Below are 14851 nucleotides of genomic sequence, written 5' to 3' on the forward strand. Positions count from 1 at the left end.
TACAATACATCGATCGATGTACATAAATCGATGTGCTTTATTGAAATTTTTTAAAGATACATTATATTTTTTTTACATACTGTAAAAGATTAAGTTGCCTTTAGCGACATTGTTCTATATTTGAATAACAAATTACACATAATATGCCATCAGACATACACACTTACACACATACACATGTTTATGGCATGCCTCCTGCAAATGTAAGGCAACTGTCCAAACACGCCCACAAATGGATATAGACATATAGACACTCATTCATACAATTACAAAGTGATCTGATTTAGAAGCAAATATATTAATAAAACATTCCACAAACATATTCGAATTACAAATGAATGTAACCGACCATTTGTGGTTCCTCAGCACAAACAGATATTTTAAAAAGAAGAATTTCCAAAACAAATTCGATCACCAGTTAAAAGAAATATTTTAGCATACAGGATCTGTTAAACTCGCTTAAAATAGAAGTTTAAAATATAAATAAATATGACGTGATATTGCTCCCGACTACGTATTCTGATTAGGTTGTATGACCACCCAGCCATCATCGGCCAGCAATTCTTGCTGCTGTAGCGCACTGCCGCCACTACTGGACTGGGCCGCTCTCGCATTGGCGGCAAGTAAATCCATCTGTTGTTGCACACCACTAGCGCCATTCGGCCTCACAGTTCGTGCCTGCTCGGCGAGTAAGTTTTCGCGTTGTTGTTTTAAGTTGTTCAGAAGTTCCAGAAGTTCTTGCTGCAAAAGCAATAAAGCACACATGTGTTTTTTTTTATTTGCTCACCCATAATAATTTTCTATAAATGTAAACTTACCTTCTCTTGAATTTTCTTTAGCATATCTTGTTTCTTTTGGCGTTCTTCTGGATCCAAACCTATAAGGATTTTCTCCTTGATGTCCTGTGCGTAGTAGAGTCTTGTATCTACCCGCAAGTATTCTTTGGCCAAACGGCGGTGTTCTCTGTAAATTGATTGTGACTCTTCGTTGTCGGGTATTGGTTGTTCAGGTTGTAGCTCGGGGTCTAGCATCTCAGCGAGGGACGGGTCGTCAGTGTCATCGTTATCATTAGCATCATAGTGTGTGGGGGCAGTGAAGTCTCCTTCAGGCATTACGTTATTCTGTTTCGTAGACTTTGTTTCGGTGACGGTGAGTCCCTTTTTGCCATCACTATTTGCTGTAAAAATAAAATAGATAGTCATTAGCAGGGCTTAAAAAATATAAATAAACCAAATATGCTCTTAAACACATATGCTAAATCAATAGAATTCTATTTCAATATTTTTATTCAATATTCGGCCCAGAGAGATCCCTAGAGGAAAACGTTTCAAGCGGACCGAATCGGTTTTAATTTTTTGGCCCCCATATTGGATTCGCCATTATGAATTTTTAAAATCGTGCTATATGTTCGTAATCAGCAATCTCAAAAATATAAATACCTGCTGTTACTTTTTCTTTGTTAATGTTGGGTTCTCCGTGGCAAAAAAGTTGTAAAGCAAAATCTAATTTACGGTTAGCTTAGACGCCATGGTGAATTATTCAAAAGGCCACATTATTTTCAATGAAATTCTCTCCATACCCCTCTTAATATGCGTAAATTTAAACAAACATTCTTTAGAGTATTCAATCTTTTTTTTACGAAAAGTTTATAATAAGATTGCAAATCACAAAAAAAAACCCCAAAAAACATAAAATCCAAGATGGCAGAATGTTTCCATATGAAATTTTAGGGTAAGGACTGCGGATCCATGAAATACAAAGAGAATAAAACTCCGTCAAATAGAAGTAAACTGCATTAAATGTTCGATACTTCAAATTCTTTTTGAGAAGAAGCCTAATTTTACCGGGGTATCGTTTTGTAAAAATTAACTACCAGCAGTTCCCATTCTCATTTTTATCAACTGCTGACTGGCGTGGTCCTGTCTCAAATGAGTCTGGCTGTGTCCTTTATAAACTTTATAAAAACTTATTATTTTGGAGAAATTTAGCATTGAGAAAACTCTTTGAGTCATGAAATTTTTTTGACAGATATGAAGTAGCGCTGATTCCACGTTTCCCTATATTTCGCTGTCTGACTATTACATTCCTGCTTTTTATTATATTTACGTTCTTATATAAATTTTCAGCTTTGAGAAAATCGTTTAAAGATGTTAATTAATATTACATCTTTGCGAGAGTCCCGGTCCTAAAGTGCTGACTCTACACTAACTTTCCATCATTAAAATGCAACCAATTATAAAAATATTAGCCTTGAGAAAACTCTTGCATATTTTCAACGCCAGCTCTTCAACTATATATCGCGCCCGAAATCAAAAACAGTCACAACCCAAAATTTTTCAAATAAATTTTTTCCCATAAATCATTTCACAGACCATATTTTCAATGTCCGCCAAATATCTTCTTAGACTGGAAAAATAGCTTAAAAACTATTTTTGTTTTGCTTGCGTCGCTTGCGCGGAATCAACAGTTTTGTAACTGTTTTCGATTGCAGTTGCGGTATGTATATAATAATAAAAATATTTAGCAAGGTGTATTGTTTTTTTAGTTTTTTTTTTTTTCAAAATTGTTGTACATATTCAAGGCTAGGCTTATCTGAAATAACGATCCTTCCACTATAATAAAGGTATTTTTTTTTATATAACGTTCTGTTTGGAGATATAAGGATTTATATAGACTTATCTTGAAAATTTCTGAAATTCAGATATTTCTTACAAATAAAGCCACATATTTATAGGACTTTTTAATGGTAACCTGCCTAAATGTCGTTTATCTTCAAGATATACATACAGTGATGAATTTCAACTAAATAAGACTTTTAAAGAGGTGGCATCCCTTTTGAAAATATTTTCGAAATAAATAATTTTTAAAAAATTTTTTAAATCATTTTAGGAAAACTTAAAAGAAGTGATTAAATTTGTGGCAATCATCTTCAAAATATTCTCAAAATAGAGTTTTCTTAAAACTCTTTCGGAGGCCCCTTTTTTGCAATACTTAGCCTGTTAATAAAAATTAATTTACATTTTTAAATGGCTGGAAATCCTTTTTTCGTGATAAAAAAGTCTAAACCAAACTAAAAACTAACGTTTTTACATAACGCTATAAAAATTTCTGCATCCGTGCTCCGTGATAGTTACGTGGAACAAATTGGCACTTTGTGAAGATATTATAATCTTTCCGCACATAAAGACATTTAGAAGAAAGGATTTACATTAAAAAAAAATTTATATATTTATTAAAGAACGCGAGTTGTAGTATATTCAGTATTGTAAACATCTGGTCCAAGGAATGCGGACTTAGCGTCCATCCTACCAAGACCGAGATGGTACTCTTCACGAAAGTACTTAATCTCTCAACCGAAGTCAAATATCTTGGAAAAGAAATATCGAAAACCGCTCCAGAAAGGCCAATACCATCCGGTATGCCTGTTAAACGGCTATAGGCTAAACATGGGGAATAAAACCTTATATACATATGTAGTACATGCATTGGATGTACACAAGGGTGATAATACCCATTCGGCAGCTGCAGAGACGAGGAGGAGGTGGAGAGCATCAAAGACCATATCTGCCACTGTCCCGCCCTCGCCAAAACACACAACCTGTTCTTCAAAAATTACTTTTTAGATTGCTTAATTGACCTACTCTGTATTTCGATTCCAAACTTAATGCAATTCGAAAGGCGGCACGGACTAATACAAATTCATAGTGCCAAATATTTCAATCCTATTGACTTGCTTTTCGAATCGCAATGCAGAGTAGACCACGTCAACTCAGGTGTTTCAAGGGAGATAGAGAAACAAATGGCTTCCGCCAGTGGTAGCACAAAAGGCAGTCACTGTAACCCACACTAACCTAAACTTGCAAACCAATTGAAAAAAATTAAAGGTATATTCAGAATCAGTGGACTAAAAATGATCGAAATATTCACTTGTGAATAACTCAGTGAGAGGAGATACCAATATGTTTGCATGTATGGGTTTATATAAAAAACAAATATTTATTCGAACAAAAAATAGTGCGTAGGCACTGTAGCCAATGGTAGTCATCTAAATATTAACACCCCTGAATGGTTGTATGCAGAGTCCGCAGAAAACTCCGGAAGCATTGTCCGGAGGATGCATCAGACTAGGCCGAGCACCATCAAATTATAACTTAAGAAAGTTGTATTACATGTGCAAAAATTTTATAAACTTAATAAAGTTCTAATAGCTCAGAAATTTTGGATTTTTAATCATAAGTGCGACATGAGATGAGAATTTAAGGAAACTGGTGATTCTAAGAAATAGGATATATGAACTCGTATAAATTAACAGACAACCGCGGTAGAAAAAAAAAATCCATTTAAAAAATCGGTTACTAGTAACCATAGCAAAAATGGAGTAGAGTTTGAACAAAATCACTGACATAACTTTTTTTCTTGTGCACTTGGCGAATTTTGTCCCATTTGTGATGAATTATCGCGCCCACGAAATAACTATAATATAAACCAAGTGTAGAAAGACCAATGCCCATCAAGAAGTTCTCCCAATTTCCACGAGTCATATATCGACGGCTGAGTGGAAGATCGACCTATCTCAGCAGCCAGTTCGAAAATGCCAAGTGCACTAGGAAAAAATTGTATGTCATCGATTTTGTTCAAACTCGTACTGTATTTTTGCTATGGTTACTAGGCACATAGGGGTATTTGAACGATCTAGGCGGCCATAAACCAATTTGACAAAATTTTAAGGAAACGTAAAAACTGAGTCACATTCGATAGAGTATGTACATTCCAAATAACATTTCCCAGTCCCTCTCACTTTCCACCGACGGAGCGCCCTTCCGTATCTGCCGTCCGTATCAACATATGAATTGCCGTTGGGACGAGAATACCATAAGATAGGTCGTGCCAGCCGTCGTGCCCTACGGTTTCACGTCGGTGGCTAGTTGAGCTATAACTTGCACAGCGAACGCTCACCGTTGACCGGAAACAGAATATTCTAATGGTATAACTATGCACAACTTCGCATAAACTTTAAACTGTAATTCTTATGTACTTTGTAAGTATTCCATTACCCATAAATTAGCAGAACTTTTAAAAACTCAGCGAACTGTTGAGTTAGATTTTGCTTCGCATTTTCTTAAGTAACATTTCTATTGCACTGGTACAAATGGTTGTGCGAAGTTATGCGAAGTATGCATAATCAGACCTTAACGCTGCTTATAAATAAATTTTCGCTCTCTAGAAAGATCGTGACGGTTTTAAGTTAATATTTTGCTTTATGCATTGTAATCTTAAAAAGTAGTGAAGGATCCGCAACAGAAGGTAGATAATAATTCATTTAAGTGTTAAATTTTTATTAAGGAAAATTTTAATTTAAATGTAACGAAAATAGCGGTTTTCAACTAGTATTGTTTTGGAATTTTTGTTGAATATAAAGAAATTTTTTGAATCCCCGGGAGATCCCGTTATTATACTTTGTTCAATTGAAAGCTTAGAAATTTGGCTAATGTAGTGCCCGCAGAATATGGCAGATAAATGGTATTTCTTTACTTAGAAAATGTATTAAAGAAAAATCTAAAAATGCGAATAGTATATGGCAACACTACTTTAGATCTATTTTAACATTAAAATTAAACTTTTTGGAAGAATTTGAGGCCGCTGAACCAGAATAGGAATCCATTTAATAAAAAAAAAATTGTTTTCGAGATATAAGCAAAAGTCATGTTTTCTAGGACCTTTCGGCCCTGTTGCTAGAAATCTGCAGGAATGTGAGGCGAACCCAACTATATTGTGTATTTCGGAATATACATTTGTTTTCCTTACAGTGGTATTGTGTTATATAAATGACAGTTAAAAACAAAGTTTTGTGTATACATACAAACATTTACATTTAGACAAATGTAATTTTAGATAAATCTACAATATTTCAGTAAACACAGTGTCCAAATTGTTGAAAATTGGTGTGCGAGGTACAATTTTTGTACAAAATATGATTATTATAAAATTTTCGGAAAATGGGTGTGGCCCGCCCACTTATGATGAAATTCTGTATCTCAGTAGCCGCTTCTAACAAATCGGTTTAAGACATTTGAAATTGGGCAATAACCACTCCCACTTCCCATTAGATTAGATTTAGAGGAGGGAGCAGGTCGCCTAGTTACCGCGACCGAAACGATATATTGTAACAAACCTCTATTCAACTACAGGTCATCTTTGATCCACAAACTGCTAAGAAACCTCGCGAGGTCCTTTGGCTGAATGCCATTTAGGTCGTGTGCTTCCAGGTACGGTGTTTCTAGGAAGCGAAGTCTGGTCCTGGTAAGGGCTTCACAGTGGCACATAATGTGCTCTGCTGTTTCCTGTTCTTCATTACACAACCTACCGTGGTCAGAGTTGACAACTCCTATGTTTGACAAGTGTTTCATTACCCTACAGTGGCTAGTAAGAAAGCCTGTAACAATTCTTACTTCATGCCTACTGAGGTGAAAGAGTTCTTCGGCTCTCCTTGTTGATATATCCGGAATGAAGGACTTGACCTGTCTGTTACCTTCCGTCCAGTAACGTTGCGCTTCGTACTTCATCCAGATATAGTAGTTCCGCCTAACGGAGCTCCATGGCAGACCGGCAAAGGGTCCTGGGCCTATGAATCCCTATGCCGCCCTTTTCTGGCGAGAATATCTGCCACTTCATTGCCCATGACTTCACTGTGTCCCGGTACCCATATGAGGTATACCCGGTTCCTGGAGGCGATCAGTATTAAAAGTTGAAGACAGTTCCGCTCTACTGTCCGAGTGTATGTAGATGTGTTTTTTGGTTGGCACCTCTGCGCCGGACGCAATTGTATATTAGAGAGTGTTCCGCGTTGTCGAAAGCGCCCTCCACATCAAAGAAACAACCCACCTCGTTATCCTCCAGGGGCTTCTCAATTTTCCTTGTTAGATTCTGAAGAGCGTGGATAGTAGATATTCCTGGAAGATAGGCGTATTGGTGTCTGTGCAAAGAGTTTCTGAAAAGAAAACTATCCCTGATATGTCTGTTTACGATTCTTTCCATTGTTGGAAATAAAACAAATTCTGCCTTATTTCCCATTGCTTATTTATACTATTTGTAACAAAAACAGTGTACTGACAGAAGGATAAAGAACTTTGTTTGTTCCAAAAATACAATTAAATAAAAAATATGATATAATTCATATGAAGAAAGTAATATTCACAAAATATTTTTACTTATGAAAAGTCTAACAAAAAATGTTTGCATGGAACAAACAAAAGTTGCCGCTCCTGTTCTCAGCATATAGCAGAGAATATTGTTTTGAGTTGTATCTTCAGTTGAAATTTCTGCATCACTTGCTTCACTAATATGTTAATGTTTGGCCGATCTTCTCCTCCGATTTGTGGCGTGCACTTTGCGATGTTGCTTTGACTAGGGCTTGAACCCAGGCCCTGCGGAGTGATAGCGCGCACTGCTAACCACTGCTAACATTGGTGACTCCTTTATGCGAATTACTATTTTGAAGTCCACCAGCATAATTTCTAGCGAATATACAAGAAAACCTAAAATCGAATTATGAACGTTAGTACCGGATTGATTAATGCTAATTCTACCAAGTCTTCTTCAAATTTCTTCAGTAGCTTTTGAAATTATACCCCAAAAATGAACCTCAATTTTCATTTATAAAAAATATGCATATGTATTTGCATGGATAGATGAGATGTTCATCACTGACTAATATGTCAAACATTTACCAATTCAGACTGTAAATATGTTTTTCGATTATATTTGTATGAGAGCCTCTTGGAGGTTAAAAACTAAATTGGCCACATCTACATAAACTCTTTATTTTTTTAATCAGAATCGTTAACGCTTGAAAAAGTATCTTGAAGGTTTACAAAAAAATATAGTATTTCCTTCACTAACGGCGGTTTCTCACGGGTTTTTCTCAAGACTGGGCCAAAGCCCAATAGTTTTTCATCACACGACTGGGCTACCAAGTTACACCAAATTTTATGTTACTAATATGTGTTCTAAAAGTGAAACAAATGTGATCAAAAATATGATATTTTAGGATAGCTCTCAATCCCTGCGACACCTATCGGAAGACCAACACACTGACACTGATCCTCCTAAAAACTTTTGCAAAAAAAAAAAGAATCACTCAATGCGATTTTAAAATCTGGGAAAAAATGGTTCCCAATTGAATGATTCTTGCATATGTTTCGGGACGTTAGCATAAGCGGTTCCAGAGATAAGCGATGAGAATTTCAGTTTGTATGGGCGGTGCCACGCCCCCTTTCCCATTATTTGCCACTTTTCGCCGTAAGTACGTTATTGATATCAAAAATAGCTGTGTAAAATTTCAGAACGTTAGCATAAGCGGTTTCAGAGATAAGCGATATGAGAATTTCAGTTTGTATGGACGGTGCCATGCCCCGCTTTCCAAAATCGACGTAAGTACGGTATTGACAACATATGTTGCTGTGCCAAATTTCAGGACGTTAGCACAGGCGGTTCCAGAGACAAGCGATATGAAAATTTCAATTTGCATGGGCGGTGCCACGGCCCCTTTTCCAAAAAGGGGTTTTTGACATATACGTAGACATATAGTTGTGAAGTAGGTGGGATCAAGCAAAAGTGTTTTCATTTACATATACCTTGGAGACTATAGTTGCATTCTGTAAAAAAAAAGTTGCGGCATGTCTGCGCACCTTCTCGAGGTAGAACAAAACCAAATAAAAAAAGTGCAAAATAAGTACAAAACAAATAAGAAATTAATATTGCTATTTTGTTCGTTGTTTGCTTAGTTAGTATTTATTTATATACATATAATATGAGACATTCCATGTCAAACGGACCAAAGCTCTGTCCAAAATTCTTTGGGATAGAATTTAATGTAAAGCATGTCAAAAGACTCGCGAATTTATAATGCTTCAAATAAAAAGTGGCAGAATTTTTTGAATATCGGAATTCTGATGCTATATTCGTGATCAGCGACCCCAAAAACCCCCGAGTAATAAGTTTCAAGTGATTCCAATTGATTTTTAAAATAGCTGGCAACTGTTTTAACAAACTGAATGACTAACAGCCGCACTCAGAAACGTTCCTTAAATTAGCTCTAACGGGCACTTAACTAATGATCGTTAAATCTGTTAATAAATGTTACCTCTCCGAGTTAAAAATTATGAAATAAAAAATTTAGTATGGCCCCAGTTGCGGCCCTTCATTTTTGTGGCATCACTCACTTTTTTGGTTCAGTTTGAAATAAAATATAAAACTAAGTATTTATATCATTTTGTGCGCACTGGCTCAACAGACGTAATGGCTGAGTGAGCAGAGCACTGGCGTGCCATTCGAGAGATCCGAGTTCAAGTCCTAAGGCAGGAAAATTTTCTTTTTCTTTTTTTATTCATTTTTTTGTTTAATTTCTATAAACTATTTTGATGGGATTGGTTTTGCCTTTTTCGATCTAATTTTCTTTTGATTTATAGATTTGATTGATTGATTTTCGAGCACCCCCCTGCCCCTACCTGGCTACGCCCATGACTGTTACAGCAACGTTATCGAAATTGAGATTTATTGAAAACAAACAAAAAATTTCAAAATCATTCGTTAAAAAAGTTAAGTAAAGGTTTTTGTTTACTTAACTTTAATGTTCATTAAAATGCCGTTAACGAATCATTAACTGACTCTGAGAGGGAATTTTTTCAAATCGTTACTGAGGGACACCTTAAGTAATTATTAAACGATTCTGAGTGCGACTGCAATTTATGTACACACTTACTGATATGACGTCTTCTAAGGGTCGCAGCATTTACGTAATACTGAATTTCCATTTATTAGACGAGATGAGAATGTTACTCATACGCCATGTACGTACTTTCGATTTTAACTTTTCCGTAAATAAATGGTAGATCCAATATGGATCCACCATTTTGAGTTTTTTAAATTTGATTTCAGATTCATAATCAGCGACCTTATAACCCCCCAACTGTAAAACTTTAAGCGAATTAGATTTTTCTATCCGCCATATTGGGTCCGCCATTTTGAGTTTTTTCCAATCTTATTTCTGATTCGTAATCAGCGACCCCGATGCCCTCCAAGTAACGAATTCTAAGTGAATCCGATAAATTTTATAAAAGTCTTCCGCCATATTGGATCCGCCATTTTGAATATCGAAATTCGGATGCTATATTCGTGATCAGCGACCCAAAAAACATTAGAATCCGTCTTGATCAAATAATTGACAACTATTTTAACAAACTGAATGACAAATTTATTTACGCATTTGCGGACATGGCGTCTTCCAGGGGTCGCAGCATTTACGTAATACTGAATTTTCAATTCATGCATTATAAATTCGCGAGTCTTTTGACATGCTTTACGTTAATTTCTGTCCCATAGAATTTTGGACAGAGCTTTGGCCCGTTTGACATGGAATGTCTCATATATACATTTTTTTTGTACCCTACATTCGGCATAGCTATTAGGTGCATACTTATATGATCTAAAGTAGGCTAAATACCGTTTTTTTTCAGAGCCGGAATTTTTAGGACTTGGAAATATCAAAAAATATGTATATTTACATATCTGCACAGATTCATAAAATAAAATTTTGGTTTGTTAAATTTTATAATAACAGCTTAGGGCCAGTTTTGCAGTGGCAGTTTGAACTTAGATCAAATTGAACAGCAGGCTGACATTTGTTTGGCTAATCTTAGTTTAAACCAGCCAGCTCAAGCGTTTGAACTAAGGTTAAACCACAGCCGTACACTAAAAAACTGGCCCTTATCGTCTGATTATGTCAACTTAACATAACTTACAGGCTCTCCCTTAGACATTCTCTTAAATGGATGTTGCTTATAATTGAACAGCCGAAACTTAACGTAACGTAATGCCACGTCGAATCTGTTGTTTCATTTTGATTTTCAAAGTTCTACGTTCCGTTAAGTAAATTTAATTGCCATAATCAGGCTTTTAGAATGACGTTATTCATTTGTTCAATGATTTATAGGGTGTATGTGAAACCGTGAAGATTGATATTGCATATTGCATAAAAATAATGATAGTGATGATATTTTTAGCTAACACAGTAGACGGATAATCACAAAATTCCTCAACATTCCACAAATAAACAAAAAGTGCATATTTTCATTTAAATTTAATTTCTCAAAAAGTGTATTATTTTTTTTCTCTCAAACTTTTTTACCGAGAAAGAGACACTTTGAACTACAATCAACCCAAATCTCTAATAGCGAAGATTTTTTTTTCTGAGTTATGATTTTTTATAGAAAATATACGTTTTTGTGGTACATACTACAATATTCTTATATTGTTTAACTAAATGGAACATATGTATGTAATATATCAGCAAAAAATACAGCTGTGATCATTTTTTGTGTATCAAATAGATATTAGAACACACTTTCCACCATACAGTTTCGAAATACAAAATCACATTTTCCCGCTTTTTATAATAAATGAGCACGGCTGTACTTTTTGCTTGTAGTTCAAAGTGTCTCTTTCTCGGTAAAAAAGTTTGAGAGAAAAAAAAATACACTTTTTGAGAAATTTAATTTAAAAAAAAATATGCACTTTTTGTTTATTGTTAAACAAAAAATTTTAAATAATGAAAATCAATAATTATATCATTCTATCTTGAAGTGACAAGAATTACTGACATTTGAGTAAAAACATTGTTGGAATCTATTAAATTTTGACAAAGTTATGGGCATTTTAAAAAAAAACATTCTCACTGTCAATTCGAATAATCGATTTTTGCCTGAAAAACAAAATCGCGTTTAATTCGGCCGAAAAATTTTTCCGAGCCAAAAGAAAAAATACGTGTCTCATTATTTGGACCAACAAATAATGTATTTGAGTTTGGTCGAAATTAAAAATCATGCTCGTACCTGACCGGTTGTCTGGAAATGGAAAGCATCATAAGAGAATAGCCATGAGTAAGCTCTTCACAGAAAAAAATGTCAAAAATATATTCTTTGAAATAAAATGTTGGTTTAAGGTTTCTTGTTTCCATATAGATAGTAGAGAATTACAGGAATTAAAATATTGGAATAACATTAAACACAGGGTATCCCTGCGGTATTCCAGAAAAACAATTTTTTTTAAACAAAATTTCCAAAAAAGCTAATTTTAATAGAATGAATAAAAAATATATGTAAAAATATAATTTTTTGCACTTTCTGAAGTAATGCGTTTTTCGCTAATGCATAAAATTATTTTTTAATTTTTTGTCAGTGCCTTGAGATCTGCACGATTCATTCCATTTTCAAACATGAGGCGTCAGATTAAAAAGCTTGACCTGTGGACAATAGAAGGTTTATTTTTTTTAAAGAGTTGCCAGCTGTTAAAAAATTGGATTGTTAAAAAATTAGATTCAATTTTTTTTATAAGTTAAATGAATTATTAAGAGATGGGTATCAATCGACATGTGTATTAACTACATGCAGCGAGTTGCCACCTGTTTAAGAAATCAAATTCCACTTGAATTAAATGAATTAGGTAATTGAAATAGATAGGTATCACCATAAGGGAGTCAGACGAAAGAGGTTTAAGAAGGTTTTAGCTTAAAAATATTACGAATAGGGTTGCCACCTGTTTACGTAAAATATTAATTACGTCAAACCATAGGATTACGCCATCGTATTTATTATTTTATTACAAATACATACATTGTCAATCAGTGATTTGCTCTGATTACATTCCTTTTAAATTACTGGACTCTTAAATTAACTCAGGAATGTTTTTACTCTTCACTTATTTCTTTCTAAATATGTATGTAAAATTTTTTCATTTTTCTGATACTCATTATACATATTTCAGTTATTAATTAAAGTGAATTTGGTTTTTTTAAACATGTGGCAACCCTTCTACGTGTCGTTTAGAAGTAAGGTTGTTTCAAAACTAGTTCAATTGATACCCATATTGATAATCTAATAAATATAACTTATTAAATAATTTTAATAGAATTTGTAACAGGTGGCAACCTTTTTCAAAAATAAAAAACTTTATTGCACATCTACAGGCCAAGCACTGTCATTTGACACCTCACTTTTGAAAATTGAACGAACTATATGTACATACCTATGTAAAAGCCACAAGAACCCAAATTTTCAACTTCAAACTGCATTTCCAGTAAAAGTATGAAAGCTATCCAAAAACAAATTCCATTTTTGAATTAAGCGTCCTCAATTTTACTAAGAAGCGAATTTTCATTTAAATCCGTCCATAATTCTATTTTTGCCCACATTTTATATGGAAGGGAAGCACTGCGCGGGGACTTTTTATATGACCCAATATTTACTAATAAATGCATGCATACTATATATTATCCAACAACTGTGCAGATCCGTTTGGTTGGCCGTCGTCATTATTGCTGTTGCGTCACACATTGTTTTCGTTTACTATTGAACACTGTCGTTTCCCGGTATTGGTTTGTTTTGATTTGATTTCATCGATTCTTACGCATAATTTTCCAGAAAATTTGCAAACAGTTACATTTGTTCACTTGCATTTCTTTTATTGTATTTGAACGTTCTTTGGCAAGCTCTCTGTTTGCAACTTAAGCCAAGTTGAAACAAAATGCATCACATATTTAAATTGCAAATTTATTATTACTCTTCAGAAATCTTTCAATCTTTCCCGATAGACGAAGGTCAGATATATGATATTTTTAATCTTTATTGTTGCAAAAATTGTAAAAATATTGACACTAAAAAGGTACTTTATCAAATATTTTAATATTCATAGTAAAATACATTTATAATATATCTATCGCTGTGCATAGGCGTTCGAATTGGTCATTAACAACCGCGGAAATGGGGCAAATATTTAGTGGATGCCACGCGTAATTTTCTGGCGCGGGCGGAACTTTATCGAACATTTACACTATCGCGCTCGTACGCAAACTAAGACTGGCCACAGATTCAACAACGACATCACGAGAAGAGAACGTAAACGAATGGGAGCGCTATTGTGAGTGTGGTGGTCAGTGTTGCCACTTTAGTAATTTTCCTACTAGATCCAGCGATTTATTTTCTACTTAGCGGGAAAAATTAGAATTCGGTGACTAGCGGGACTTTTAGCGTTTATTTAGGAGATCTTAGCTAGTTTTTAGCGATTTTATTCATAATGATCGCAATTCTTTATAGGGTGTTTACAACTTCGTTGAGAGCAGTTAGTTAAAATGCAGTTTATACTATGTTCACGTTGAAATTTTAATTCGAGTTTAACGTTTTGAGATTAAGAACAACTGTCAAGTGTTCTCATTGGGGTGTTTAATAAACTCAGAGTTTAATTCGACATTTGTTTGTTTACTTTTTCTTATTCACATTTAGCCTGTTCCCGTACTCGAGGATTTAGACAGAAATATTGCGAAGTAGCCGTGGTGTAAAATACCCATCCGTTTAGCCATAAAAAAAAATAAAAAATGTAGCTAAATAGAACTTTTCATGTTGATTTAAACCATACCAAAATTATTTGGTGCAAAAAAAACTAAAATAAATAATATAAAAAAAACTTTTTAATATACAACGCTTTTATAAATGGACTAAAAAGTAGAAAATAATACTTCTCAGTCCCATAGAATTTGTTTTGATAACTTTTGATTTTGAAATTTTAGCAAAAGTCATTATAAACAATCTATGAAATTGAAAATGAAAAGCGTGGGGCGCATGTAATACACTTGAATTGATATGAAAAGTAATATATGTATGTATGTATGTGGGTATATGAATAACGACCGCTTAAAATCGATTTCAAAGTTCTACTTTCGCTGTAGAAATTTTAGGTCTACGTTATGTAGTTTGACTATTGTCAATTAAATCGAATGCTTTGTATTGCATGCGCTCCACGT

The 14851-nt window shown here is 34.3% G+C and overlaps 1 protein-coding gene across 1 annotated transcript in view; it reads right to left on the reverse strand.

Moving 5' to 3' along the window:
- LOC118733960 (mitogen-activated protein kinase kinase kinase 7-like) overlaps positions 1-14851 on the reverse strand; it is a 104377-nt gene continuing 89526 nt past the window's right edge. Inside the window, exons 9-10 of the mRNA XM_036463614.1 lie at positions 819-1177; positions 1-741 (exon numbers count right to left, since the gene is read on the reverse strand). Of these exons, the coding sequence (XP_036319507.1) occupies positions 511-741; positions 819-1177 (590 nt within the window). The 3' untranslated portion in view covers positions 1-510. The remainder of the gene's footprint in view (positions 742-818; positions 1178-14851) is intronic.

The sequence above is a fragment of the Rhagoletis pomonella genome, unplaced genomic scaffold, assembly GCF_013731165.1.
Source record: "Rhagoletis pomonella isolate Grant_MI unplaced genomic scaffold, Rhpom_1.0 Rhpom_scaffold_00002, whole genome shotgun sequence".
In the NCBI taxonomy this organism is placed as follows: domain Eukaryota; kingdom Metazoa; phylum Arthropoda; class Insecta; order Diptera; family Tephritidae; genus Rhagoletis; species Rhagoletis pomonella.